Source organism: Euleptes europaea, chromosome 6, assembly GCF_029931775.1.
Source record: "Euleptes europaea isolate rEulEur1 chromosome 6, rEulEur1.hap1, whole genome shotgun sequence".
Classification (NCBI taxonomy): domain Eukaryota; kingdom Metazoa; phylum Chordata; class Lepidosauria; order Squamata; family Sphaerodactylidae; genus Euleptes; species Euleptes europaea.
Window position 1 is genome coordinate 71,887,210 of NC_079317.1, and position 26,965 is coordinate 71,914,174.

At 41.0% G+C, this 26,965-nt stretch overlaps 1 protein-coding gene across 2 annotated transcripts in view; it reads left to right on the forward strand.

The window, feature by feature from the left end:
- NAV2 (neuron navigator 2) overlaps positions 1-26,965 on the forward strand; it is a 310,894-nt gene that overhangs the window by 75,198 nt on the left and 208,731 nt on the right. For both annotated transcript variants that reach the window (XM_056852251.1, XM_056852253.1), the window contains exon 2: positions 25,766-25,883. In XM_056852251.1, coding sequence (XP_056708229.1) covers positions 25,766-25,883 — 118 coding nt within the window. The remainder of the gene's footprint in view (positions 1-25,765; positions 25,884-26,965) is intronic.

Here is a 26,965-nt window from a genome sequence, read left to right on the forward strand (position 1 = left end):
CTGGATCATTATACACAGAATACCATCAACAGAACTATCCAATGTCTTCACATCATATCATAGGCAATGCTGCTCAACGGCATGTTTCTGCTGCCAGGAATCATGTAGACAGTAACCAACTGCTAAGAAATTGGGCAATCTAAGGGCATGCAGGAGCTAGCCTGTATTTGGCCTCACTCTCTTTCCATACAGAGTACTTGTGTTATAGTGTAAAATATGCATGAGGCCGGCCTTTGGACTGCTTCAAAGAAGAGCTTTTTTGATTCTGTTGTAACCTCTGAATACAAAATTCACATCCTGAACATCTCGAACTGTGGGGTACCTGTCTTCAGCTACTCGTCTCAAATTATACTTGAACAACAATTGGGGAAAGGACTGGGACTCTGCTTTGGCGTATTTTACAGAGAAGTAGCTACAAATGCAGATGTGCGGAGTTCAAACTCAAATGTTCAACATGTGTTGTTAGGATGAAGAAAAGTTTTGTTTGAAGTGACTCTGAAACCAAGTCTCCTTAGCAGTGAATTTAGGCAGTAGGTGGGTTTTCTGCAAAGTTGGAGTCATATTCATGTAAATTTTGAACTAATTTAGAACGCTCCTAGTGAAGAGTGCGAAAAGGTTTATATTGCCGCACTGAAGATATCTGTTATACATGACTTCACTTTCTGCTCAAAATATGTCCTTAATGCTCTTATCTCTGTATGCCTTCTGGCTGAATGTGAAAAATTTGCCAAAGAAGGAATGCTTATTTGGGGACAGTAATTATATTTTGGAAGGGATCTTGCATGCTAAAGTTTAAAACTGCAAGAGAGGAACTGATTCAAGAGGATAAGAGATTATGGAGTTGGAGAATTAGGATTTGATGAACCTGTTATTGGGTTGGCAGAGACCTCAGTCTTACACGCATTTCTGAGGGGATTAGCTCTGTTGGCCTCCATGAGATTTAATTTATGAGCATATGTGTAGAATTGCATCTGTACCTTCAAGAAGAGAAAGTATTTATATCTTCAAAACTTGTTCTTTCTGTATGAAGGATACTATTAAAGTACTGTCACTATCTATTACATTTTTATCCCACCTACCTTCTACGCTCAGGGCAGCCTAATAGTTCTCCCCTCCTTTATTTTATTGTCACTACATGCCTTTGCTGACAGGAAGAAAGTAGATTCCTTTGAAATGTGGTGTTGGAAGAGAGTGTTACAGATCCCATGGATTGCCAAAAAGACAAATAAGTGGGTTCTAGATCAAATCAAGCCTAAACTGTCCCTAGAAGCTAAAATGACTAAACTGAGGCTATCATACTTTGGTCACATTATGAAAAGACAAGACTCACTGGAAAAGACAATAATGCTAGGAAATTTTGAAGGCAGCAGGAAAAGAGAAACACCCGACATGAGATGGATTGACTCAATAAAAGAAGCCATGGCCCTCGGTTTGCAGGACCTGAGCAAGGCTGTTAACGATAGGATGTTTTGGAGGACATCGATTCATAAGGTCACCATGAGTCAGTTGCGACTTGACAGCACTTAACACACACACAGCTTGTGTTTCATAGATTACAGCAAAGCTTTTGACTGTGTGGATCATGAAAAGCTATGGCTGGTTTTAAAGGAAATGGGTGTGCCACTACATCTGATCGTTTTAATGTGCAACCTGTACTCTGGACAAGAGGCCACAGTTAGAACAGAATATGGAGAAACGGAATGGTTTCCAATTGGCAAAGGTGTCAGACAAGGATGTATTTTATCTCCCTATCTCTTCAATCTATATGCAGAACATATAATTAGGAAAGCTGGATTAGATTTAGATGAAGGTGGAGTGAAAATTGGAGGGAGGAACATTAATAATATGAGATATGCTGATGACACTACATTATTGGCAGAAAATAGTGAAGATTTGAAACGACTACTGCTGAAAGTTAAAAGAGAAAGTGCCAAAGCAGGACTACAGCTGAACATCAAGAAAACAAAAGTAATGACTACAGGAGAATTACACAACTTTAAGGTTGACCCTGAGGAAATTGAAATTGTTCAAGACTTTCTATTCCTTGGCTCCACCATCAACCAAAAGGGAGACTGCAGCCAAGAAATCAGAAGGCGACTGAGACTGGGAAGGGCAGCCATGAAGGAGCTAGAAAAGATTTTGAAGTGTAAGGATGTGCCACTGGCCACCAAGACTAGATTAATTCATGCCATCATATTCCCTATTACTATGTGTGGGTATGAAAGCTGGACAGTGAAGAAAGCTGACTGGAAGAAAATAGATTCCTTTGAAATGTGGTGTTGGAGGAGAGTGTTATGGATTCCGTGAACTGCCAAAAAAACAAATCAGTGGGTTATAGATCAAATCAAGCCTGAACTGACCCTAGAAGCTAAAATGACTAAACTGAGGATGTCGTATTTTGGTCACGTCATGAGACGACAGGAGTCACTGGAAAAGACCGTCATGCTAGGAAAAGTTGAGGGCAGCAGGAAAAGAGGAAGACCCAACAAGAAATGGATTGACTCAATAAAGGAAGCCACAGCCTTCAATTTGCAAGATCTGAGCAAGGCTGTCAAAGATAGGACATTTTGGAGGACTTTCATTCATAGGGTCGCCATGAGTCGGAAGCGACTTGACGACACTTAACACACACACAACCCACATACACACACATTCATTTGAGGCAGGCTGGGCTGCAAGAGTGACTGTACTGAAGCAGTGCGCTTCCTAGCAGAGGATGGATTTTAACCTGCATCTCCTCACTTCTAGTCCAGCTTGGTAACTACCACACACACTGGCTCTGAATGGATTACCATGTTATTGTATTCTTAGTGAGTCTCATCATGAACCTACCTACCTGTTGTGATAAAGGGTCCTTCTTGATGTTCCCATTACTTGGAATGTGACATCATCTGCATCAAGGGCTAAAGCCTTTCAGTAGTGGCACCAGAGCTGTAGGATAATGAAGAGCGTGTCCATGTTGATTCTCCTGGACATCTCTGAGGCATTCAACACCAATACTATCTACCATGATGTCCTTCTGGAGAGGCTGGTTGAGTTGGGAGAAGGGTACTGTACGTTGGTGGTTCTGCTCTTACTTGACTGGCTGATTCCAGAAAATGGTGCTGAAGGACTGATGCTCGGTCCCATGGCATTTATGCTAGGGGTCCCACAGGATTCCATCTTGTCCCCCATGCTGTTTAGCATCTACATGAAACTGTTGGGAGAGGATAATCAGGGGATTTGGGGTAAAGTACCACCAATATGTGGATGGCACCCAGCTCTACTTCTCCTTAACAGCTGAGTCAGGTGAGTGTGTAGAACTCCTGAACAGGTGCCTGGACAAAGTAATGGGATGGATGAGGGCCAATAAACTGAAGCTCAATCCAGACAAGACTGAGGTGCTGCTGATCAATGACAAAGCTGCTTCAGGACTGAGGAGTCAGCCGGTCCTGTGGAATGCCCTTCCCCTTGAGGCTCACCTGGCGGTGATGTTGATTTCTTTTAGGCACCAGGCCAAAACGTTTCTGTTCACCTAGGCTTTTAATTAAGGGGTTGATTTTTTAACACTATTTTAGCCTGGAAACTGTTATTTTAAGCTAGCTGTAGTTTGTTTTTTATTATCTGTGTTTTTATGCCGAGATGGGGCTTCTTAATGCCAGCATTTTGCTCGCATGTTATTAGCAGTTCCTAATTCAACAGCATCAGCAATTCTTAGATCCCAGTTGTCCTTGCTCCCAAAATTGACTCTAGTACATAAATTTGCTATTAATTTTTGGTTGAAAATTCTCTTTTGTTCACCTCCAGGAGTCTTAACTTTGGCTTATGATGAGATGAAAACTAACTCATGAAGGAGTCATACATACTGAATATAGTGGCCAAACTTTGATTCTCAGAGGAATATCTAAGGAGTCTTGGTTTCTTTGCAGCTAAACATTCAATAAAACAAAGATTGTTGGTTATAAGTGACCAAGTAGACACTGGATTATTAGGTATTCTGAGAACTGCCTTTCTTTATAAACAGTCCCCCCTCTGCTTAACCCTCCCATCCTATTTTACTGATTTCTCAAATGTTGAGTATAAAAAGGGCTTTACTGAGGCACATCTGGATAATTTACTTTGGCAATGGGAAGAGATCATTATAATGAGACCCCATATAATGAGCGAGTCTACCATTGTGACCATAGGTCCATTGAGGATCTGGCTCATGTGATTCTTTGGTGCCCAAAATTTTCAGTAGACCGTGAAAGATATCTTGGGAATATTTCACCATGATGCTCAGGGAGGTCAGACCAGAATAAACTGGTAATATTACTTGCAGCTGGAGATCACTGGGCAATATTACAATTGGCAAAGTTTGTAGCCCAGATTATAAAGATTCAGTCAAAATCATCTCATGCATGTTTGGCCAATGAGTACTTCACTGGTTTTCCTGGATCACTCATTATTATTATAGGAACAGTAAACTATTGTTAACTCTGTTTCTTTTAGCTGTAAAGCTTGTGTTTTAAATCTTCTAGTATTTTAATCTTCTAGTGGATATTGTATAGATTTTACTTAAAACTGTGATTGTATTTTGTTTGTTGTTTTTATTGTTATGCTCTGGCTTTGAGCTTATGCAACAAAACTGTTCTGTTATGATTGATTAATGCTGGGTTTTAAGTCAGATATTTTAATGCTTTTATTATTTTTATTTTGTAAGCTGCCTCGGGCAGGTTCCTGGAGAAATGGCATAAAAATATTCTAAATAAATAAGAGTCAACTTGAGTTTTTCCTTTCAGTTCTTTAAGTCATTGTGCAAAGTCTTCTTCTTTAGGAAACTCGGAGTGGGGTGGGATTAAGAACTTTTGAGGATTCAGAGAGGGGATGGTTTGCTTTGAGAGATAAAAAGTCAGATGGTTGGACACAGTTTTATAGTGATTAAGCTTAGCTTTTGGAAAAGATGTGTTAAAAATATTGTGTGGTTGCCTAACAGAAAAAGCAATCAGTACAAAGCAGCCCTGACCCCACAATAGTTTTCTAGAAAAGACACATTGCTCATTCCTGGAGTTTATCATTTCCCCTTTCTTATTTATTTGTCTTGCTTTATGTCCTTAATGAACACATGAAGCTGCCCTATATGGAATCAGACCATTGGTCCATCACAATTGGTAATGTCTATTCACACAGCCAGTCGCTGCCCAGGGTCTCAGTCAAAGGATTTTTACATTACCTAGTACCTCATCCTTTTAAAGGGAGATGCCAGGGATGGAACCTGGGAATTCTGCATGCAAAGCAGATGCTCTGCCACTGAGCTGCAGCCCTTCCCTTAATGTAATCTGCTCTTCCTTTATGACAAATTACAGCTGGCCTTAATCATGAGGTTAATTTGTTCTCTTCATTACTGTGCAAAAATAGGCTTGCTGCCAAGGTAATAATGGTAATCACCTCTGTAAACAGCTATTTTGGGTGATTCCTTCAAACACGAAGAATACTGAGCCAAGAATACTGAGCCAATACGTATAGAGCGTTATATTGTAAGCTTCATTCTCCCTTATTGTCAAAGCAAAATTAGCGGATGGCCTTGAAATCAACACCACACAGGAAGTCATAGAAATATGGGCAACAATCTCAAATGGTTTCCAGATAAATAGCCTATGATGCCCTGCCCGTCTTTAATCATTAAGTTTAATAGTTAAGGGTCAAACTACATGTTATCAGCAAGTCCATGTATCCCTCCCTAAAGGCTGCTGCTTTTAGTGAGAAACAAATTGGGGTATAAGTGACAGTGGGAAGGTGATGCATAATTCATCTGCGGCTTTGCTACCGCAACTCCATTTTCAGCCACTTCTCCCCTTCATTACAGATGTGCCTTTGTAAGAGCGACCACCTCCCTGGACACACCCCTCCCCCGTGCCTTCAGCCCCCACGGCCAGCAGCTTGCATAGAGAGGGAGGTTGTAGCCCTGTGGGGAAAGGTTTAAACCCTCTCCTTTCTGCTCCTGATCTGCCCTATCTCCCCATTCTAAAATTATTTTTCCCTAAATGAAGCGGTTAGTGGGGATTATTCATACACATTTGTGTGTAATGTGTAGTACAGCCCTGGGTCATAATCAACAGCAAGGAAGTCACACTGAACTTTGTGAAACGTCTCCCCTGGTTAATGTGTTTGGTGAACATCAAGCTTCCAGTTATAGTGTTCAAAGCTAAGAACCACAAGCGCCTGTCATCCAGTGTTGGAGGTGTGCTTAATGGTAGAAAGCTGTGCCCTGGTTCTGGTGTAAATTGTTTTAATTATTCGTTCAGATGCTCCAAGCCCTGTGCCAGTGTGGTAGAATATCCACTGCCCAGAAGTCCTAATATAAGGCAACTCAAGCCACAGATAGATTCCTTAGAATCAAGCTTACCATCGTGGCTGTATGCGCAGTCTTCTTCCGTTGTGGCTTCAATTTAAGGCAGTTTCTTTGAGAACAAGATGCCCATGTCATCTCCCCATCTAGAAAATTTAAAATGTGGAGATGACTAGGCCATTCAGATGCGGCTGTGTCTTGGAGTCTTGTATCATCAACAATTCTCCAAGATTTGCAAAGAATGTAGCCTCCTCATTTAAAGCTACATGAGGGAAGAAGTGAGGCACTGTTATTTTTCTGTTCAAATTTCCCATAGTAAATCATCATCAATTCCCAAATAACAGTCCAAGAGAGGTTTAATACTTCCACCAGTGGAGTATTTGAGAGAGGCATCAATATTAAACATTCTGTTACCTTGCGTTCAGGTATGTTTTATACTATTCTGTGTAGCTGCTAATTCATCTGCCTATGCTGTAAAGGGTCAGCACCAGGAAACTTCTGGGCCAAGTTTCGTCTCAAGAGATGTCACCTGGAGTTGCCAACCCAAAGACACAAAAGGAGAATGGTCTCTGTAGAATAAGAAGAAATTGGTTTTTATATGCCGACTTTCTCTACCACTTAAGGAAGAACCAAACCGGCTTACAATCACCTTCCGCTCCCCACAATAGATACCCTGTGAGGTAGGTGGGGCTGAGAGAGCTCTAAGAGCTGTGACTAACTCAAGGTCACCCAGCTGGCTTCATGGATAAGAGTGGGGAAACCAACCCGGTTCACCAGATTAGCATCTGCCTCTCATGTGGAGGAGTGGGGAATCAAACCTGGTTCTCCAGATTAGAGTCCACTACTCCTAACTGCCACTCTTAACCACTGCACCACGCTGGAGTTGCCTGCTGGCCCCTTAGGGGCAGAAGTTTGGGGCCTTGTCAGACAGCTGTCTTGCCTATGAAAATTGCCTTCCTTGAAAACTACTTGATGAACGAGAGCCTAGATTGATGGAGTACTGCTGTCAGTTCAGATTTTTAAGAGACATTTTTAAGAGACAGAGAGTAAGTCTTTGTTAATCAAAGGAGATAATTTTTCAGAAGTCATGGAATGCCATCTCTCACATGGTGCTGCTAGTGTAATTTACATTACACATCCTTTAAACAAGGAATACCAGGGTTGCTGTGCAGAGGAAGGCACTGGCAAACCACCTCTATTAGTCTCTTGCCATGAAAACCCCAAAAGGGGTCGCCATAAGTCGGCTGTGACTTGACGGCACTTCACACACACACACACACACACACACACACACACAGCATATTAGTAGTTTCAGGTAGCCGTGTTGGTCTGCAGTTAGATTTGAGTCCAGTAGCACCTTAGAGACCCAACAAGTATTTCGGGGTATAAACCTTTGAGACTCAAAGCTCCCTTTGTCAGACATGAGTAGAAATGGGAGTACTGGTAGTTATTCAGTAGAGATTTTGCTTATATTAATAGCACTTTAAATCTTCATGGCATAAAATGCAGCCTTTGTGACTTTAGCCTTTATAAATAGTTCCAAATACTAGACTTTAACTTCTTGAGGATAATCTTTTGATATTCTTAATGCAAAATAGTGGCAGCAGATATTGCTACTAAGCTCTTTTAAAGCCTAAATTGGGGTTTCTTTGAAGGGGGTTGATATGGGGCTTCACTTTCTGCATTAAATAGAAATGTGAATGAGTTGGGTGGGGTGCAATTTGACATCAGCTGTCTAACAATCTTAAAGTAGTTGATTTACACTGCCTTCCTAAACTGTTAAACTTTTCTGAATTCGGTGAAATCAGTGCAATTAGAATTACACTGCCTGCATTCATTACAAGACTCATTTATTGCTGGTTACTGATCTCAGGCAATCTGGTTGATCAGAAAACAAGCAAACAGTCTCTGTGAACTATGAGGGTTTGTTTGCAATGTGAAGGGACAGAGATGCTGGGCCAATTTGCCACTGTGAAATTGGTGGTTGTCAGACAGCTGTCTTGCCCATTTAGAGACAACAAATGTTAATTGTACATAATCCTCTTGTAAGGAGTCAGTTGGTCCAACTGCCAATCAGCGCTGTTTATGAGGTCTGTCGGTCTTAGTTGGATGCGTAGCAATAACAGTTTCAGTTAATTTGACCCTCTTTTTGTTCGCTTGAGACTGCAAAAGGCAACAAATGAATCAGCTCTTTCCAAGTTCCATTAGAGGAATATTTAATTTTAATATGGAAATGAATGCTTGAGTTTGTTGTTCAATTTTGAAATTTAGGAGATGAGGATTTCTACTAATAATTACATTTCTCTATTTGCATCGTGTCGGGAAGTGGCTAGAAACTGGCCACATATTAGAAAGGCATGTCTATCAGACCCATATCACAAAACAATGAAAGGGACGGGACTATAGCTCAGTGAGAGAAGACATACTTGCGTGCCAAAGGTTCAGTTCCTGCCATCTGCAGCTAAACCATTTACAGGTAATAAACCTAGAAAGTACTTTCATTTGAGACTTGGAAGAGCCCTGTTGGTTGGATCTTTTGTTACCTCTGAATGTTTTTCAGATTTCCTTTTGTTAAATTAGATGATGAATGCCTTTGAGACAAAAGTGAATACATTTTTTCTATATTTTTAGTTTGAAATGGTAAATATTTGTTTTGTGTCCCAGTCCCTTAACATACAGTTGACTTGAAATCCATATTGTACAAAATTGATAAAAGTTATACATTCTTACCAAAGCAGCCTTATATAAATTTATGATCACATGAATGTAACATTCTATTTACCTTCTCTCATTTTTACTTAATCTAGCATATTTTAATTAAAGCTGACTTCAATAATCCTTTCTTTTCCAAAAAGCTGAATCTTAGAAATGTAAGTTTTGGTTTAGCTGTTCTCTTGGCTGGTTTTATACTGGAAGAAATCCCTTTCTTCCCACCAGTTTGCTTTCAAGATAAAAAAATGAAAGCAGATTGTTCAAAAGATTTCAAACAAGTATGTGTCATGAAAGAGCAGCTAATTGTTAGTATCAATACCATTGAAGATCAAAGGCAAAATATTGGGCTTCTGCAGGAATTAATGCAACTGAAACGACTCAGTCAGATTTTAAAATAATGGGACCCTCGTACTCCAACATAACTAACTTTTTCTAGATAAATAATTTTGACAAAAAGGTGAAGGTCAATATTGAACTATAAATTGAATATAGTAGCTGTAAAACTGCATTAATGAATAAATGACTGGAGTATAGATAAATGTTTTCTATTTTGTTTATTCTTTTAATTCAAAACTTATATTTTAAAAAAACAAAGATTTTGGTATCATCCTACTCTCCCTTTCTTGTGCATTGTTGAGACCCAGACAAAGCTGTCTGCTGTTTTGAGTAATTACCAGTAAATTGCCATGACTGTGTTTGCAAATGAGACAGTGTTCCCATATTGTAATTTTCCCATGCATAAGAAGCATCTGCATATGTCAGGACTCCACATGTCACCACAATTATTCAAAGGATGGAAATGTAGAAGATTTCTTGTCACATGTCACTACATGCAAAGGAATAAAACTGAAAAGTTGCTGTAGCACAAAATTCCAGGTTCTTGATATCCCTAGTGATGGTGATAATGATGAAGCTCCACTAAAAGCTATGCTGAGATTTAAACAGTCCTCATTTCTGCACATTGCTCATCCTTCCTTTTGTAGGGTATTTTTTTAGCTACAAAGACAGTTGTATTCAAAACCCATAAAAGGTTCCTAAAGCAGGGAGGCAATACAACTTGTAGCAATCCTTTATCTCATCTTAAACAGTCAAAGCACCTTGCAGTTCATTGTTTGAGTCCCCACTCTTCCTCCTTGGAAAGAGGGTTGCCAACCCCAGGTAATAGCTGGAGATCTCCTGCTATTACAACTGATCTCTAGACAATAGAGATCAGTTCACCTGGAGAAAATGGCCACTTTGACAATTAGACTCTAGTCTATGGCAGGGGTCTCAAAACTGCGGCTCTTTGGCCCGTAGAGTGCGGCTCTCCAAACTTGGTTCAGAGCCCCTGCTCTTGCGCCCGCTCGCGCCAGCAGCCGGGATGCAGAGCCGGCACACCTGAGAGAGAGAGAGAGAGAGAGAGAGTGGGCGTGCGCTGTCTCTCCCCCCCCGCCGTGGAGAATGGCCGGGCCCCCCTTTCCCTTGCCCTCAATGGTTGGGAGGCTAAAGCCTCCCCTCCCCTCTAGCCGCATGATTGCTGGGCGGGCGGCTCGGCGGTTCCTGCCCCCCCCGCCTATCAGCTGTTGGGCAGGGCGGGCTTCCTTTGGTAGACCTGGCCTCCAGCTGAGTCCCATTGGGAGGCCATGTCTACCCACTGGCTTTCTTGGCAGTAGACCTGGACTCTGAGGAGGGGAAAAAGTCCCCCTTCAGAGGCCAGCTCTACCAATTGGCGTCTATGGGCCCCCGGAGGCCAGGTCTACTGCCAAGAAAGCCAATGGGTAGACCTGGCCTCCCAATGGGACTCAGCCGGAGGCCAGGTCTACCAATAGGCTTTTATGGTGGTTGACCAGGCCTCCAGACGAGGACTCCGGACGGGGAGGGGTAAATGGCAGGGACGTACAATTTAATTTTTATTAATAAATAAGATCCCTATTAAGTATGATATCAAGTTTTATTCAGTGTACTTATAGTTTAATTAAGACTTAAAACTTTAATTAAAGTTTATTAAGTTAATAAACAGTGTACCTACCTATATAGTTTAAGTTTAAGAAATGTGGCTCTCAAAAGAAATCTCAATTGTTGTACTGTTGATATTTGGCTCTTTTGACTAATGAGTTTGCCGACCCCTGGTCTATGGTATTGAAGTCCCTCCCCTCCCCAAACCCTGCCCTTCTCAGGCTGCTCCCCAAAAACCTCCCACCTGTGGCGAAGAGGGACCTGGCAACCCTACTTGGAAAGCACCATTGCAGACAAGAGTTGTTTTCCCTTCTCTCTAGTGACCCATCTGCCTGACTATGCTGCAGGCATCTCAGGTTGTACTCATTGTGTATGTGTGTGTATGAGCCTGTGATCAGATGATTTGATTTGTCTGACACAACATTCACCCAGATCACAGTATGCCACAGTGTTTTGTGCAGATGTGAGTATCCTTCCGACTGTATCCACACAGCTCCAAATGGTGAAACTGAGTGCTGGGAGCCATTACCAGCTATTCCTTTTTTAGAGCAAGTAAACTGAGACTTGTATGATTTTTTTTTTTTTTTTGGTATGAAATGTATGCTGGGCTTAATTTGAGCCCAGGCACCTGTCCGTTTAGAAACCGTGCAGTGCAGATATGCAAAACCCGCACTGAAATAGCATGGACTGTTGTTAATGTCACTGCAGCATATCATGTCTGGATCCCAGGCATTTGTTACCCATGCACTTTACATATAGCCGGCTTGGTCACAAGCACCATCGAACGCACAAAGAGCCCTGTTCATTCAAAATGAATTACACCCTAGTACAAAGTACCAGCAAAAAGCCCTTAAGTGTCATCATCAGTGTAGGCTCTTCAATGCTTAATGGACCAAGCGCTAGCTTTCCGTATTTGTGTAGATTTCACATTCAAATGATTCCCTTTTAGTGTTTTTCAGCCACAGTCAGTGGCGGACCTACATTTCTGGGGCCCTGAAGCTTGAACTGTTATGGGGGGCCCTACGCAACCAGCAACAATAGGGCAACATCCAACAAAGTCCAAAGGGCCATACTGCCCTTGCAAGGCCCTTGAGGCCCAAATGGCAGAGAACAGGGTGGTGGGGTGGAGTCCTTGAAAATGGGCCATACAGTGATGAAATAAATCATAGAACTATTAAGCCGTAACCAACGAAGGATTTGAGGATCCAGCTGCCAAAATATAGGCTAAGAGTAGATTCTGGCAAGCTCAGTGAGCCCATACAGCTGGGGGTTCGGGCGCTGCAAGCCCCCGAGAAAATTTAGAAATTTGACCAATGACAGGGACATTTTGAGGCCATGTGAAATGGGTATTAGAGCATATTCTAAGGTCAATATTAAGTACTTCCACCCATTGGCTTATGATTACATCACTAACAAAACTCCCATTGATTTTGTTGAGAAATTCACTCATTAAAAAAAAGTTGCTTCGGGGGTCCCTCTGAGATTAGGGGCCCTGAAGCTTAAGCTTCATTAGTTTCACAGTAGATCTGCCTCTGGCCACAGTTGTCCCTGTAAAGAATTTACCGTGGGTACATTTTAACCTTGTACTAAATTTTTGAGCACATCTCAAATAGCAATGTCGGTTTTAATTGCTGGAGCGGTCTAGCTATATTTTCGTTACACTCAGGTGTAACTGTTTGGTTACAGACATACTGATCTACCTCCAGCAGTGGGAGGGCTCTGGCAGAATTTTTTAGTGTGTATTACAAACTCTAGAGGCTCTAAACCACCTGTTTTGTCAGAACTGCTGTTTTACTGAGTAGTTATAACTAACAATAAATTTGCCCAAAGGGGATTTGCAAATAACACAAGCCACATCCTCAGGCTTCACTGTGTCTCGACAAACCGTAGGACTTCAGCTGAGGACATTTGTAGCCGTTTATCCATGTAGGGGCACCTTTGGATAACAGCAGAACATATTTGACACTTCTAATAACATGTTCCAAAAACCTCTAAATAGAAGCTAGGGCCAACTGAGCTGACAGAGAGACACAATAGGCAATTACTTCCTTTCCCTAGATTTAACTGCCACTGGCTATCCATCAACCACTTCACACTTTAAAAGGGGGAAATGGAATTTAATTTTTCCTTGACACTATAAAGAGAAAAGTTGCCACATCTCTTACGCCTTTGACCGATCTATTTGACAGCAGATAATGCAGTAAACAGACAATTACTTTAGAAAGTTATCAGTCAGTAGAAAATTTGCTTTGGTTTACATCTGTGAAACAGATGGTTGAACACAAGATGATTTGATTAGGTCTGTTATGTGGGAGATGAATTCAGCAGTGGGAAATGAATTCAGTATTTTGTTATTTTAAACCCTATGTAATGAACTTAACACAATCTAACTGAGGAGATTTATGGCACAGTGACATTATTATTTGATGAACAATTAGGAAAAGCCCAGGATATATTAAATTGTGCATCTGGTGGAGTATGTTGGGTGACAATACACCAGTATAAATTATTGCTTGTTTGTTTTTGCAATCTAATCTGCCATTATTATACACTTAGTTGCTTCTCTTTGGAATCTGCTAGGTCAGACTTGCAAATGGGACTAACTGCTGTAACTATGTGTAAAATATGCTCACCCCTGTCTTCAAACATTCTGGTGCAATGATCTAGAATTTTAAGCCACTTTTATTATGGTCAGGTTGGATACCTGTCTCACTCGAAGCTTAGAGCAAATTCAAAAGTTGTAATCATATTGTGTGTACAGTTTTTAATAAGATCTGTGCTATGCAGGTTTGTTATTTCAAGGACTTTTTAAAATTTTCATTTATTCTATATTGTAGGGTCATGGGCTACGCATGAAGACTTCTAAGGCTGTGATAGTGCTGAATACCAAAATGTACTTCCCGATGGAAATGATTCATGGAGAGTGTCAGTGTTGTTGTGCAGTGAATAGGATGCATGATTAGATTTTAGTAGACCCAGGTTCAAATCCCTCAAGACCATTGAAGTCACCAGTTTATGCTGTGTCAAACCGGCATTACAGATAGAATGGTGCAAGGGGCTATCACATATGCCATTGTAAGCTCTTTGGAGGAAGGGTGGGATTTTAAAAATGCACTAAATAAGATGGGTCTCCAGGGGTGCATCAGAGTCCACCAACTCCTTGTTTTCTTCCAATCCCCATCCAAGGTTATGATCTATAAGGATACGAAAACAGAAAAGGACCTGTCAAAGCCTGAGTTAATACCAAAACTATATGTGAAGTGTCGCTTTGGGAGTTGTAAAGCTGTGAATGTGGGATATGATTTTAAAAACAAAACAAAATGACTATCCCCTGATTTTTCTTAATCAAAAGCAGTCTTGTGAGGGATCTTGGGGAAAGAGGATGTTTAATAATTTCCCCTGTGATTGTGCTCTCACTCAAAATTCCCCTCAGCAACTGTTTTGACCCCCCATTAGAAAAACAGCTAGAGGGAAAGAGCTAAGCATCCTCCATCGCCTCTTCTTTTGGAAGTTAGGATAAATTAACCTAGTTATGGTTGTAAAATATATAAAATCCTACAGCTAGCAGGCCCACCCAGTCTAGATACCACTTGGAGGCAAAATGAATCAATAGCTACATGTGTTCCTCTTCACAGAACAAGTTTTAAAATTAGCCCATTTCAATTAAAGAGCCTCCCTGGCACTGCACTTGCAAATATGAACATAAGAAGACCATAAGAAGAGCCCTGCTGGATTCGAGCAGTGTTTCATCTAGTCCAGTGTTCTGTCTCACACAGTGGCCAACCATTCAGTCTGGAGGGCCAACAACAGGGCTTAGAGCCTGAGGCATTTCTGTGGTCAGAAATGTTATACAAGTTAATGGAGTGGATCAGAGTCTATAAATTAAAAATTAGTCCCCAAATGGAGTTACTCATTTTGGATAATCCTAAATCCGGTGAAGGGATGGAAATGCCTGCCATGTCACGCTCCCCCCACCACAATCATGATCACAGTCTGATAGTGCATGTTTTCTAAGGCCCCATACAGAAGCTGTGGCCAAGAGCAGATTTTTTTTTCAGCATTACTTGATCCACCAGTTTTGCCACTTCCCAGACTAGGATTTGGCCTCTGCAATGCCATGATAACCTCTCATGTGGATTATTGTCACAGGATTGATGTTTAAGGGAGGTTAGAAGCTTCAGGTTAATTTCTGGGTTTAGCCCATAGGTCACCTGTTCTTTATGAGTTGTGTTGGCTGCCCATTTGCCTCTGAGCTAAATTTAGGGTCCTGGTGATTATCTGCAAAGCCTTTATGAGTATTGTCCTTGGATATTTGAGAAACTGCTTCTATTTGTTGCCTCTTGCTCACTAAGATCCTTATACCATCAGGCTCATGGCCACTTCTGATGGCGAGGCTGTGGCTCATGGTAGAACATCTGTTTGGCTCACAGAAGGTCCCATATTCAATGCCCTCTATCTCCAGTTATGAATCAGGTAGTAGGTGATGTGAAGGATATCTGCCCAAGACTCTGGAAAACTGTTGCCAGTCTGGGTAGATAATACTGATTTGGATGGTCCAATGGTCTGATTCAGTGTAAGGCAACTTCACGTATTTGTATTTTATCAGGACCCCCAGGTTATGGAACCAGTTTCCCGCTAAGTTCTGTATAACCCAGGATGGGACTTTAAAAAAAAGAGGTGTTCAAGACTTTTCTGTTAGCCTTTAATATCTCATGAGATTTGACTTTAACTTAATGATGATCTTGATTTCTGTTATGATGCGGCACAATTATTTTGTCTGATTTCTTCTGATTCCAGAAGCCCCTTTCTCCCCCCGCCCTTTGCCTCATATCACATAGTTATCATCCTGGAATCTGAGAGCATTAATTCCTTAGTTTTGCATTTTTTTAATTATACCTCAACATTATCCTCAATGGAATCAAAGACTGATCTCCATTCCTTTCAATTCAATAAACTGTTCTTGTGTTGCACCATACTACAAAATGGATTCTATTATGTGTGTGTAAAGTGCTGCCAAATTGCAGCTGACTTGTGGTGACCCCAGCAAGGAGCTTTCAAGGCAAGAACAAAGCACGGTGGTTTGCCATTGCCTTCCTCTGCAGAGCCTTCCTTGGTGGTCTCCCTTCCAAGTACGGACACAGCTTAGCTTCTGAGATCTAATGAGATCGGGCTGTACCATGCCGTTTTCTCACTTGGGTTCTGTTATATGAATCATTAATTTTAATTGTATAGTGATTAAGGGTACAGTGCAATCCCAGTAAAATTGTTTTTTAAAATTGCCATTGCCATCAGTCAGATGGGGATTGTGCCACTAATTGTGAACTGTTGTAAAGGGGTCAAGGTGGAAATAGTATTAATAGACAAATGGTGCTTTGAAATTGGCAAAGCTCTTTGTATTTCCCAGCCACTTCCTCTCCTTGTACATTGCAAACTTTAAAAAAATATAGGGCAGTGCTAAATGTTACTGTTTCCTTTAAAACTGTTCTACAGAAACTTTCACGTTCTATACAGTAAGCCAATATGCTACACTACTTGTATCTCCTACCTAAGACAGGCTTAAAGAGAAGAAGTGTCCATTGTCAACCTGTACAAAAGCCTAATTATTGGCTTTTAATGTTTTTGAAATTGACTTGAGCTTCCAAATTCCTGCTGCAAGCTGAGGGAACATGCTCATTAAAAAAGAAAGAAAGATATAAAACAGTGGTTTTAAGTGGTTAAGAGCGGTGGTTTGGAGCGGTAGACTCTGATCTGGAGAGCTGGGTTTGATTCCCCACTCCTCCACATGAGCGGCGGAGGCTAATCTGGTGAACTGGATTTGTTTCCCCACGCCTACGCATGGAGCCAGCTGGGTGACCTTGGGCTAGTCACACTCTCTCAGTCCCACCTACCTCACAGGGTGTCTGTTGTGGGGAGGGGATGGTGACTGTAAGCCGGTTTGATTCTCCCTTAAGTGGTAGAGAAAGTCAGCATGTAAAAACCAACTCTTCCTCTTTGTTTGGTGTAAATATGTCTAATAACTATGGGTACTGTTCTCACACACACCATCAGATGGGGAACTTGTAAACACTGGATTTGGCATTTCCACACACATTTTCTGCTAGTAATTTGGTGTTTGCAGGAGTGGGTTTTTTTTTTTTTTTTAATGACTGTGAAATATTTTCTGGCTTTAAAATATTCTTCCTCTCAAGACAATAACTGTTGCTTCAGTTTTAAAAGGTGCTGAGTTATACAGAGACTGACTGGAAAGGATAAGAGGAGGGGGGCAGAGAATCTTGCATGAGCCATACCAGTGTGGGTGTGCTAATGCAGCAAGGCAGCCCTATGTAACAAAATCTGACGAGCGCATGAATGGCCTCCACTAAAATTAGCTACCGAGGCTTCACACGTCAGTATATATCCACCTACCGCTGTACATCCCCTGACAAAGAGGAGTAAGCTGCATTTCTGTCTTCATTTGTAGTATGCCAAATAAGTATGCACTCCAAGCTTGTGAGTGAAGTAAATTTTCCGGTGATCTCAATGAAACAGTAAGCCACTCAGAGTTCCTTGTTGGTAATAGTGGTGCTACCGCTGGGAACGATGGTGTTATGGAAATCTGCTTCTGTTTTCTTGCGTCTTTCTGCGTTTGTCCAAGGAGCAATATCCAGAGACTAGAAAATCAAACTTAAAGCATGCAAGCAGCACTGTAAAGAAATGTTAAGAGAAAAGATTAACTGGAGAAGGCCAGAAATGTCTTTCAGTCACTTGTACTGTTGGTGCTGAACTAAGCGGGGGTTGCCAACTCCATCTTGGGATATTCCTGGAGATTTTTTGTGGGGGTGGCTAGAGAGGGAGTAGCTGGGGGAGGCGAGGGAACTCAGCACAAATGTGACGCCATAGAGGTCTGCCCTCTGAAGCTGATTCGTCTAGTCCGGAGATCAATTGTAATTCTGGGAGAGCTTCAGGCCCCACCTGTAGGGTGGCCACTCTAACTATCTGAAGAAGTGAGCTGAGACTCACGAAAGCTCATACCTTATCTGGAATTAAGGTGCTGCTGGGATTCTTGCTCTTTTCTACCACCCCAACTAGGACATATGTTCCAAATATCCTGATTTATTTGAGACAACCTCTTGTTTCCCCCGCTACTTGTTTGTAGTATAGGCATGTGTATGCCTCTTTAAGAGAATTGTAAGATAATTGTATATAAGAATATGTAGAATGTGGGAGAGTGAAGCAGCGGTTTGGATGAGTTTTTTAGGTTGCTTATCTGACTGGAATAAAGAGACTTGGAACTTAAGCGTGGAGGCATTATTTAACAGACATAACACTGTTCCTGGTTTTATCCATTTTGCTGTTGACAAATTACCTTTATTTTTTTTAATATATGCACATGTGCACTAGCTTCCTTTCCCTACCCAATGCCATTTCTGCTCATGCAGGTGGTTAAGTGTTGCTGAATGTGTGATTTGCAGTTTTTTCTCTAATAAATGCAACCAAACTAGTAGGGAAGATGGTGCTGCAGCAGGAACAGTAGCTAAGAGATCCTGTTCTGCAGAGAGTAAATGCAACCAGTATATTGTGAGATTAGCTATTAAACATTCTTAAGATTTAAACTTCTGGAAGGCCAGAAAGTGGGGCATAAAGTTAAAATGGGTAAAATAAATAAGGGACTGTTATGATTCGTAAGCTAACATTCCTGATTTAGAAACCTAAACACTGAGTCCTTCTGCGAGTTGGGAAGTGTTCCTGATTATTATTTATCTGCTAAGTTTCTCTCTCCTCATCTCCCAGATCTTCTTGACTGTAGGCCAGACCACCACCAGAATAATGGCCAAATTCTAATGTTCACTAGTGTTACTAAATGCGATTCACTTTCTGGTTCAAATGTTTAGGACAATATATTAAAGAATGGTTTACTTGGGTTTGATTTTCATTATTTCCCATCTGACTGCAGAACCCTCAGGTGCAACAGAGTTGCAGTAGGAATAGCATTTATGGCCACTTCAGGGAAAGCATGTTCAATGCTGCTCCACTACTTCTCACCAGGATTGCTAACTGGCCGGGTGAGTGAGGAATGTCCTGTCAGTTTAATAGGGTTGCCAGGTCCCTCTTTGCCACCGGTGGGAGGTTTTTGGAGCGGAGCCTGAGAAGGGTGGAGTTTGGGGAGTGGAGGGACTTCAATGCCATGGAGTCCAATTGCCAAAGTGGCCATTTTCTCCAGGTGAACTGATCTCTGTCGGCTGGAGATCTGTTGTAATAGCAGGAGATCTCCAGCTACCGCCTGGAGGTTGGAAACCCTACTGTTTAAGAGAGGTTTAATGAGTAGAAACAGGCAGCTGAAGCTTTTCATGGCATGAAGTTAATTATCATCACCTGGTAAATTCTTGCATGTCAAACTGATATTAAACGAACAACTAGAGGGACCATTTTAAAAGATGGCAACCCTACTTCTCCCTTTGAAAATGCCCTCTAGGTAAACCGGGTTGTGGACATGGCTCTATTTTGTACTCTCTGGGATGGTGCATTGCTTGTAATGAACAATACATGTGAACGCTCCAGTGAGTTTCATCTCAGTGTACTGATTCTAATTTGAGTGTAACATGAATCTCAATAGTCCCATGTGGTTTCAGATAGTACTAGGAAAGGTCTGGCATTTTAATACATGCTTTTTTGTGGGGCTTTTAAAAAATCTGACTAATTCTGCAAGCCAACAAGAACGCGCGCGCATACTCTTTGGTCAGTGCTAATTGTAGTGTTTGCTGTCAAAAAGATAGTGTTCAGCAGTTACAGCAGTGTCCCCTTGAGTCATACTCACGAGAGACTGATTCATCCATATGTCTTCAAAAGAAAATGTTCAGAGGGCACAAATGACTACTTTGTTAGTAGCTAGTAAGGACTAAGAGGAATGAAGCACTTGGACATTTTATTCCAGATAGTTGTTTTGTGCTGCATTGTCCTACAGAAATTTTGAGAGCATTTTTGTTCTGCATTTATTTGTACAGATCTTTACCGTCTTCATCCCTCTTTATTTTTAATGTGTTAATTCTCTAGTTAGTTATACCTCTGGATTAATTTAGTCACACTTTTTACTTAGGTTCTTTAGCCACCATGGCTATTAGTCGTATTTTTCTAACTGATAAAACGGTGTCCCCTAAAACATTATATTAGGCTGCTGCAGATATAATGTGCACAATTGCTTATGATTAAGCATTTGGGATTAAGACAGGTATACTCTCCCCCTGCCAATTCCTCGCTTCAGGAGTGATTTCTTCCTGCCAAATCTAATTGTGGCTAACCATTAAATTAGCAACACTGGTAATGGTGGTTAGGCCCAACCAGGGTTCTTGCCTAACCCAGGAATGATGGCTTAAAGTTTGTGTCAACATCATGGTTAAGCAGCTGGGTGTGCACTAGGGTGTGCACAGGAAAGATTATTTGTTGTTGTTGTTTTCATTCTGAACCATAATTTAAGAAAGATAATGCCATAGTATTCCCCATCACTATGTATGGGTGTAAAAGTTGGACTATGGAGAAAGCTGACAGGAATAAAGTTGATTCCTTTGAAATGTGGAGTGTTTTACTGATACCGTGGATGGCCAAAAAGACAAATCAGTGGGCTCTAAATCAAATCAAGTCTGAACTTTCCCGCGAAGCTAAAACGACTAAACTGAGGCTATGGTACATTATGAGAAGACAAGAGTCACTGGAAAAGACAATAATGCTAGGAAAAGTTGAAGGCAGAAGGAAAAGAGAGAGACCCAACCTGAGATGGATCAATTCAATGAAAGCCACGGCCCTCAGTCTGCAAGCCTGGTATCGATAGGACATTTTGGAAGACATTAATTCATAGGGTCGCCATAAGTCGGAAGTAACTTGACTGCACTTAATACACACACAAGGTGTTTCAGCTTTAAGACCGTTTTGCAGGCGTTGAGTTACGGCTACAAAGTAGCTGGCATAGCTCCGTGAAACTCAATGGGGGCGTTTCATGGGGTTTTGTCAAAAGTCCATTTTTAATATTTATTTTCCGGCCGCGAAGCGGGCTGTGCCGTCCCTGGCCGTCAACTAACTGCCCCCCCTTCAGGAATGGGCTGCCCCTGAGGGCAATCAGACAAGCCCAGAAAACCAAGGAAACAAAACAAACAAAAAGAACCATGACAGAAAATAAGAAACATCCTCAGAAGCACAGAAAGGGATAAGCAGAAGATCAAACTGTACTATAACAAGAGGGGGCCTGGAAGACCATCCTGGAGGCAATCCTGGGGCTTTTCAAATGTCTTTTTTTTCTGGACAACTGGCTTTTATTGAGTTTTTATAGGGTACAGAAATAAAAAGGAAGAGGAAACATAGGGAAAAGCATAACTTTTTGTTTCAATCTTTGTCCGTGCCCATTCATATGTTTTTAGAAAGATCTGTTTTGTCTGTCCATGGCCCCAGTCTCCAATTTTAAGTAGCTGCTTAGTGCACAAATCCAAACGTGATAAATTTTATAATATAAGCTATATATCATCTTAGAGAGACGTAGCCCTTGTTAATCATGCTAATTTGCAGCGGAAGACTTTAAAGATGTTAAAGAATACTACTCTGACAGAATAGAATACTGTTGTCATATGTGTCTAAGTAATATCCAGATGGAAATTTCTGAAACCACTGTCTGATTGGACCCCCTTCCCCTCCCACCAAGTAAGACAAATGTTCCTGAAGGGACTTCCTGATCATTCATCAAGTCATTCTCTTAAGCTTTTCAAAAATGAAGTTGAGCTCAATTTTTGATTAATGCGTTCGTCTGACTGATGAAACACAGGGTGAATAACTCTGGTTTTAACAGAATTTCTATGGGAACTTTTGTACACATGATCGAAAAGCGCTTTCTTTGTCTACTCTGGATAAAACCAGTTCACTTGTCATAACCCGTTCACTGTCGTGGGCCTTCTAAAAGCTGAGGGTGTGTGATGGTTGAGATTTTGGACAAGACTGTACTTTTGATAGACACATTCACATATTTTCCCACTACTTGTGTTTTTAAGCTTCAAAATTTTAGAATATAGTTGTTCCTTCAGGTCTTGCTCTTGTTTTTCTACAGGCAGTATCCTGTTTATATTGACTTTATGAGGTCATCTGTCAAAGCCATGATGGTCCCATGTTATGTATTTGAGCAGTGAACTGAAATACGTTGGGAGTATATTTGCAAAAGCAATATTGACCTGTCACACCCTTGTTTCAAATCTAGAGTAGGAAAGTGGTGTGCATAAATCTTTTTTCATGTAGGACTTTCTCTTCATATATAAATGAGAGACTATGGTTGTGACTTGAAAGCAGGTCTTCAGACCCCAGATACAAGTATATTACCAACATTATTAAAATGTTTTTTTTTTTAATCTGGAGGAGAGAAAAGATTGCAGCTCAGCTCAGGGCCAAACCAGACATGACAGCAGCAATCACGTCAAAAGAGGTTGGGGATTTTTAATGCAAAAATTAGCAGTGCTTGCGGCTTAGCTCACCACACTGCCTATCCTCAAACATTTGTTGCCCAGCTAAGATAATTTCTAATGTTTAAACTAGACTGAAGAGAATAGTTGGAAGGCATATGGGAGGGAAGGGACGGTCCTTAGCTCTTCAGCATTCTTTTGCTGGTTTTTCTGGTACCTCTTCATCCACCCCCTCTTTCTGCATGGTTGGGGGCAGACCACACATGTTGCAAGAAGAGACTTAATCTAAGGTGTAGGGCTAGGGAAGACCTACTTAAACCTCAGGTACAAGGCCAGGTGGGCCAAAGTTTTGATTTTTTTGATAAGGCTGCTTCATATCTTCAAGAGCACTGTTGCAAAGTTTACAAATTCTTGCTTGGAAATGCTAGTTAAATAAAAGGGCTCCTTATGCCCTGTCAATACACAAACGTGAATTAACTGAAGGGTTTGTTTTTATCATGGAAACTGTCCCAATAGAACTTCCTTAATTCTGTCATTGATCTGTTTATTTGCTTGAAACAATTAATTGCTCTGTGGTGTTGACTGGTTTACTAGAGGACAAGGCAACATTGGAAATCACATTATGTTGTAAACTACTGTCTTCTAAAAGACATTCTGTTGAGATGGACTACTGAAACACCCAGTCTCAGAAATTTGGACAAAGCAGATGACATCAGTCACAATCTCCAGCACAACCTGTGTTTCTTGTAGTTTTATCAGCTATGTAAACGTATGTGTGTGAGTGTGTACGTGTGCCATTAATTGAAATATTTTGCTATTGTTAGGTTATCTACCGTTTTCTCTTGTACTGAAGAATTAGAGACCCACAGAATCGTATTAAAATGATGCAACCAGAGGAAGATTTGAAGCTAACTGGAGGATGCGTTAAACCTGTGGAAATTGTTGCAGAATTAAATGACCTGCTACATATAATGTTTTCCTGCATCCAGTTCATTACTTTTGGGGGACAGCCTTCTAACTGAATTTTCCAAGAACTGCTTTAGATGTTCCAGAGTTTGGTCTCCAGACTTCCCAGGTTTGCAGAAAAATCTGAAGTCTAAAAAATAATAATACATTGGTGTGTTTTTTTTTTAAACCCCAAAATGACAAAAGAAGTGCCTGTAGCTTTAACAAACAGATTCACTTAATGGCTGTTGTTAGGCAACCATAGCATTCCTGGCTGGGTTTCAGTGAGTAAAATACAGGGGGATGGGGCAGGATCTTTTTCAGGCTGTTTTGGCCTTTGAGGGAGGACTCATTGGGGCCACACATAGCTTGGGTTGCCAGCTCCAGGTTGGGAAATTCTTGGAGATTTTGTGGTACAGTCTGAACTGGGCATGGTTTGGGGACGTGAATGGCCTCAGTCAGATATAATGTTATAGAGTCCACCCTCCAAAGCACCTGCATTCTCCAGGGGGACAGATCTCTGTCATCTGGAGATCAGTTGTAATTCTGGGAAATCTCCAGGTCTCACCTGGAGGTTGACAGTCCTAGGCCTGGCAGTAACCACTGGGTGACTTGATACCACTCAATTTTCAAGACATCAACTAAGCCTGGCTGCTTGCTATTGTTCAACAGTAGCCACCCTATGAAAGCCACCCTATGTTGTAGGGTCTGGGTAGGGTTCCCAGGTTCCAATTCACCAGGCTGCCTCCTGCTCCTCAGCAGATTGGTGAGCAGAAGCAGGCCGGCTGAAGGGGAGAGCAATTTGTGCGCCCAGCACAATAACGTCACTTCTGCATTGTCATGGAAGTTCCGGCATAGTGCCAGGAACTCCCCCCCAAAAAAAACCCTCTGTAGAAGCCATACAATTTTGAGGGAGATTGCTGGAGCATCCCCGGTGTGATCTGGCACTTCCATGTCAATGCAGAAGGGACGACATAACACCAGGGCGCAGATTACCATCCCCAGCACCGCCCCGCAAAGCTCCTGCCAGTTGCCACGAGGTTGATTTTAGGTTAGTCACATACTTTTAGCCTAACCTACGTCCCAGGGTTGTTGCGAGGATAAAAAGGAGAGGAGAATAATGTAAGCTGCTTTAGTCACCACTGTGGAGAAAGGCGGTGTATAAATGAAGTAAGTAAATAATAAATATAGCTTAAGATGGGAGGCTGATAAAAGGAAGGTTGGTGAATGGCAGAGAAGAAAGCAGGAAAAGGGGAGAGGCTATAGGGCTTTCAGGAAAGGGGAGGAGGAAATGAAAGTTGTGGGTTCTAGTTTATAATACATAATTCTCATATAAAAATAATGAAAAATCAATTTAGAAGAATGGGCTCTGTTTAGCAATAGAGGAGGTTCTATTAAACATTTGTGTAGCATTTAATCAGCATGTTTTAAAATATAGAAAACATACATATAATCTCTTGGAAAAACACTCTTAAAGAGCAGACGTATTTATGTTTGGCTTTTGCCAATCATTTTACAAAAATTATTCCAACAGCATCTATGACTAATACTTTCAGAAACACTGAACCTTAATAGCTGAATCTTTAATGTATATCAGAAAAAGAATATAACTTTGACATAAGTATTATAAAATCTAGGCTTCAGTATGGATTTATTATGGAGGGAACTTCCAATTTGTATGTGATGTCACACAGAAAGATTGCAGATTGCATTCTTAATTCTAGTTTTTTAAAAATCAGAATAATATTAGATTCAGCAGCCGAAAAATTCTTGGTAGGCATTTGTATGTCAGGATATTTTTGGATGAAAGGCATATATGTTTCACAAATCTAATTTTGGATATCCATTTTAGAACAGTTGTTAGCTGCATGTGGTAGGGCGAATGTGACACGCACAAAGTGAATGACGATATAATTCAGTTTTTCCCTACGTACTAAAGAAATGTATCCATTCAGATATAGCTAGCTGATTTCACTCATGACGAGTTACTAATTAAAAAGACCTTCATGTAAAAATGAAGGCTATTCTTTAAACAACTAAACAAATGTGGGCTTGAAATGTCCTTTAGGGGTTCGCAGTACTGGAATGAAGGGGGAAATGTTGAATTCTTCAGTATAAATAGAGAAATTCAGCCCAGTCTCGTTTGCAGACTGTTTAGTTCCATGTCTGATGGCCCATTCAGGCTGTAGCATGTTTAGAAGCTTTCTTTAGTTTTCTCCAGCTCTGATGTCAAATTTGCTCTATACAAGAAAGGCCTGCTGTAATAAGCTGAATACTTCATCGGCACAATGCCTTGAATTTTAATGTTGCTAACGTCGTTTGAAACCCAAAAGAAAAAAGAAGGGCAGACTGTTCCAGGGATTGTAAACTTTGGCGGTCATTTTAACAAGTTTAAGTGAGAAAGTTATGGTTTAAAAAGCCAAGTAGAACGAGAACTTATCTCTGGTTTCTTTTACAGATTTATACAGATTGGGCCAATCACTACCTGGCAAAATCTGGCCATAAGCGTTTGATAAAGGACCTACAGCAAGATGTGACTGATGGAGTTTTACTGGCTGAAATCATCCAGGTTGTAGGTAAGGAAATTTGCCTTTTGTTGTTTCATAGTCCTAATGGCTTAGTTAAGAGTATGGTTTTTTTTTTAAATAAAAATAATTAAATATCAGACATATGGAGCATTGGTGATTTTGGCACATGTGTTGTAATGATTAATTTGATAAGCCCTCATGGGATGCAGTTTTGGAAAATGTTCCTGATAAGATCAGTATCACTCATAACATCAAAAAACAACAAAGGTCTGATGACACGTTTTCTGTTAGTCTAAAATGACTTATCCATTACTGTTCTTGCATTTTCCCCATTTGTTTTTTGACTTTGCAATAATTCACAAGTTAGCAAAACTAAGTCTGTCCTAGTCTTGGTTTGAGAAACCGCTGTAGGCAAATAAAAGATGGAGGCAAATGGCCCTCTAGGAAATTTTTTTTTAGTGAATTGTTGATTTTAAAAAAAGTTTTCTAAACCAAATTGGCTTCTGTGTGAATGCACTTAATTGGAACAAAGTTAAAACACAGAAGCAATAGGAGTCAGTGTCAAGGGTAGACATCTGCTGTTTAAATACTAGCATCCCTTTGTTATATTGTTTGAAACAAATCACAGTCTTGAAGAGCTGGTTCACACTTGCATATGTGAATGGATCATCATCACAGATAGAAGGTCTTAGGCTCCATCCTTGGCATCTTTAATTAAAACCATCAGGTAGCAGATGATGTGAAAGTCCTCCGCCTGAGACCCTGGAGAACTACTGCCACTCTAAGTAGACAATACTGACCTTAACAGACCAATGGTCTGATTCAGTATAACGCATCTGATGTGAACCTTCATATCATCGTATATCACCTGAAACACAAAGCTTTTAATGGATTCAGTTCATGTACAGGATGGATGGTTTAGTTGGTGGTACACCAGAAAGCTGTCTGATTGTTCAACAGCAGCCATCCTATGAAAGCCACACAAAAATGGGCTGTGTGGTTTATAGGAGGAGGTCCCAGTATCCATGCCTACTAGGCTTGCCAGGTTCTTGCCTTGGGTGGGGGATTCTCTGCCGCCAGCTCCCATTTCCCACCATCTCTCTGGTGGCTGGTGGGAAATGTAATCGTCA